The sequence below is a fragment of the Heterodontus francisci genome, chromosome 21, assembly GCF_036365525.1.
Source record: "Heterodontus francisci isolate sHetFra1 chromosome 21, sHetFra1.hap1, whole genome shotgun sequence".
Lineage (NCBI taxonomy): Eukaryota > Metazoa > Chordata > Chondrichthyes > Heterodontiformes > Heterodontidae > Heterodontus > Heterodontus francisci.
Genome location: NC_090391.1, coordinates 34897409 through 34901238, shown reverse-complemented (window position 1 = coordinate 34901238; position 3830 = coordinate 34897409). Strand labels below are relative to the sequence as shown.

General features: G+C 41.6%; 1 protein-coding gene across 1 annotated transcript; it reads right to left on the bottom strand.

Moving 5' to 3' along the window:
• Positions 1-346: 346 nt before the first annotated feature.
• LOC137381088 (probable G-protein coupled receptor 139) lies at positions 347-3583 on the bottom strand. Its single transcript, XM_068053477.1, has 4 exons — positions 2780-3583; positions 2476-2588; positions 2158-2238; positions 347-416 (listed from the first exon to the last, which is right to left on the bottom strand). Exons 1-4 carry the CDS (start codon positions 3581-3583, stop codon positions 347-349), a joined length of 1068 nt encoding a protein of 355 aa, XP_067909578.1.
• Between the last annotated feature and the right edge of the window lie 247 nt (positions 3584-3830).

Below are 3830 nucleotides of genomic sequence, written 5' to 3'. Positions count from 1 at the left end.
AATATTAGAGCCAGCTATTGCTCAATGGGTAGTTATCTTGCCTCTGAGTTACACTATTGTGGGTTCAGGTCAGAGCACAAAATCTAAGCTGATGGCACACATCAGAAAACCACAACAGACCAGCGAGACTCAGAAAAGGAAACGTGTGCTGAATTTGTGAGCCTCGCTTTCTGGAACGCTTTAGTGTTTGGTCAGAATGTTGACCCATTGAACGTTTGCCCCTGTGGGATGAGAGTTAACTGAAGAGAGATTATAACATCTTATTGCAACATGAAGGTACCGTGCCTACTGTGTATAACAATATTTGCAGAGTCCCATCATATAAAATACTTTGCTGGGTGTGGGATCAGGGTCTGATATTTCCAAAGCACTGAGGTGAACTCGAACTTTTAATCAGCCCTGGGAGGAAAGTAAACCTTGAGAATTTCAAACAGTACTCAATGATGAATTTGATCAATTATTAAGGATTAATCAATCACAATATACAAAGTGTTGGAGAAAATCCAGATTGTGCCCAATTGTTGAACAAATTCTCCGGACTCAGACGTTGAGAATCAAACCCTTTATTGCATGATAAATGGGGGATAACACCTTACCTAAATGCGGTTCAGTGCTACTCCCAAAGAGCTACAGATCGCCGTGGACCTATATGGTATAAAAAAGGCAGAGCTGACAGTTTCACAATTAGATAAGCACCCACAAGACTGCCTACGTAATGGTGCACCATGCAGGGTCCGAGGTCAGCGAAACATCAGTTTCAACAATAACAAGCTAGTTCCTTAATTCAATGCCCACTCCAGACATCATATCTGGCCGTAATGTCTGATTGTGGTTAGCTGCTCTGTCTACAATTTATGACCGTTGGTTGTGGTTAGATTAGCTACAAGCTGTGTCCTGTTTTTCTGCTTCTACAGAGTTCATTAGTAAAGCTAAGAAAATTTCTCCAACACAAAGCATACAGAATATGCTGTTAATTCGCGGGATACGGGTTTCTTACCAGCCTGCATAAGGAAGTGTACCCTCTGCAGTTGTGGTATCACCAAAAGCTGTCATCTTAATATGGCAAATTGATGTATGTGGAGTTTCACTGAGGTTCTGAGAGAGGAGAGAGGAACAGGCATAGACACAGACAGACAAACACACACATAGACAACCACACACACAGACACACAGGGAAACACACACACAGAGAAACACACACAGGCACATAGACACAGACACACACAGCCAAAGACACACACACAGGTCTTTAAAGATTCTTTAAAAAATTTAAGGTACCGTGCACGGGACAAAAAAACTTGCCATGCACAACAACTAAATTTTTGGGGGAACATTGGAGCCAGCTGTAGCTCAGTGGGTAATAATCTTGCCTCTGAGTTATACGTTTGTGGGTTCAGGTCTGAACATAAAATCTAGGCCGATGCCACCCAAAAGAAAATCAGAGCAGAACAGCGAGGCTCAGAAAAGGAAACTTGTGTTGAATTTGTGAGACTCGCTTTCTGTAATTCTTTAGTGTTTGGTCAGAATGTTGACACAGTAAAACTTTGCCCCTGTGGGATGGCAGTTATCTGAATAGAGATGATGACATCTTATTGCAACATAAAGGTACTGTGTGTACTCAGTGTGTAACAATGTTTGCAGTGTTCCATCGTTTCATACACTTTGGTGGGTATGGGATCAGGATTTGATATATTTAAAACACTGAGGTAGACAAGAACTCCTCTCGACACTAATAACAGTTTTTTTTAATCATCTCTGGGGGAAAAATAAACCTAGAGACCGTCAAGCAGTAATCAATGTCAGATTTGATCAATTATTAGGGATTAATCAATTACAGTTACCAAAACTTAAAGAATATGCAGTTAAATAGAGGGATACAGGTTTTTGACCAGACTGCATAAGGAAGTGCACCCTCTGCCTTGGGGCATCACCCAAAGCAGACAACGTAAAATGGCAAACAGATTTATGTGGAGTTTTACTGAGTTTCTGAGAGAGCAGAGAGAGACAGGCACAGAAAGGAAGGGACAGCGAGTGGCAGAAAAAAATTGTAGTTTTCGAAAGGCATTAGCCCCTAAAACCATCACACTAAACATGCCACAATACGCCACAACAGGACTGGGGATTGTTACAACTTGTCACATCCGCCCTCTGCCATACCTGTTCTTCTCCACCGGCCTCTCTGCTTCTCTCTTCTTCGTGCTGTCGAACCTTATTTCTCCATATTTATTGTACTTTTCTCTAAATGTGTGTGATGAGAGTCAAATGTATGCCAGGCCTTTTCCATAAGGAAGTTGCTCGATCATCTAACTCTTTATTTCATGGCACTATGACTGAGACAAGTTTTCAATTCCAGATTTTTAACTGATTAATTGAAGTTGAATTCTACCAGCAGCTAGAAGGGGATCTGAACCCCTGTTCCCAAGGCATTACAATAGGCTGCTGGATTATTAACTCAGTGACATTACCAGTACCTACCCTATCGTTCTGTCATCAAGGCAACAGGAGCTCCTTTGATTGAGAGCTGCTTCAGTTGATGTCCAGCTGTGCTCTTTAGCACCGTCATTTTTGACAAACAATTCCTGTGTCTTCTGCAAAAATAACCAGCCTCATTAGGTCAGATGTTTAATATATTACAAAATCAAGTTTACAATTATCTCAAGGTTCGGTGCTGTGAACAGAATATTTAACACCATATCGTAAATATAGGCTGTGGAGTCGAATGGACTTTAGTTCGAGAACATGGAAAACTTCACTTTTCTTATGACTTAACTAATCTAACAATTAGATTGAGAGGGTATTTCACGACCCTCTTTAGCTCCTCTCTGAATTTCGTCTGGGTCACAGCATAAATACACGTGTTGGTGCAGGAACTGAGAAGCTGCAGCATTGCTGCTGTGTATTCTGTGATATAAAGAGGGTCATTGGTCGAGGAAGCATATTGTTTTGTAATTCGCTGATAGATGTAAAATACAATCTGCATCACCCATAACAGTATAAAACTGCCAGATAATCTAAACAGTAAAATGATTGATTTCCTTCGATTCTCCATCTCTGGGTCATTGTGATTCTCTCCATTGCTGAGGCACCGGAGTCCACTGCCGACTCTATTGGCCGCTATAATTCGTCTGACCGTCAGTACATTTAACAGCAAAATCAGAAAGAATGGTACGCAAGCAGTTAAAATGCGGTGGAACAACTCAAACGCGGTCCATGAGGGGGAACTATAGTAGCTCTGTTTCACGATACAGCACCAGGGAACAATATCAATTATATATTTCGGTTCACATATAAAGTACCAGGGAACACATTCCAAAGAGCACAGCAGACTCACTGTTCCGATAACCAGAGCCGCTGTTCTCTCAGTGCAATATTTTTCCTTCAGCTTCTCACAGCAAATGATTACAAATCGATCAAAGGTGAAAACGACTGTCAGCCAGACAGAAACCATTGCGGTTGCAAACACCAGGACATTAATTGAACTGCAGATGGGAGTAATGGACAGGAATGAATCTGGGAAATAAATCCAAGAAATCCGCCTCAATATGGGACCTGTGATAACGACCAGGAGATCAGCCACTGCCATTCCCACAACTTAGACAGTGACACATTTGGAGAGACCACACTTTCCTCGGGATAGGGTCAGAATCGCCACCAGGTTAACTGAAATAGATAGAAAGGGACGCAGAGAAATTACTGATCAGACCTCAAACTCAAGTAGCAGTTTGACAGGATCTGGTGTGAAATTTGCAGCTTTGTTGCAGCATCCAGCAGAGAATGGTTTTAAACACAGTTAACAAAGATTGATTGGGAAGTTGATCTGAAATAGAGAT

Coding starts and splice junctions, on each gene's coding strand:
- LOC137381088 (XM_068053477.1), bottom strand. CDS start 3,583: ATGGCAGTGGCTGATCTCCTGGTCGTTATCACAGGTCCCATATTGAGG. Junction 2,589..2,779: donor AATACCCTCTCAATCTAATT/GTTAGATTAGTT, acceptor TTATTTTTGCAG/AAGACACAGGAATTGTTTGT. Junction 2,239..2,475: donor CTTGATGACAGAACGATAGG/GTAGGTACTGGT, acceptor ACACACATTTAG/AGAAAAGTACAATAAATATG.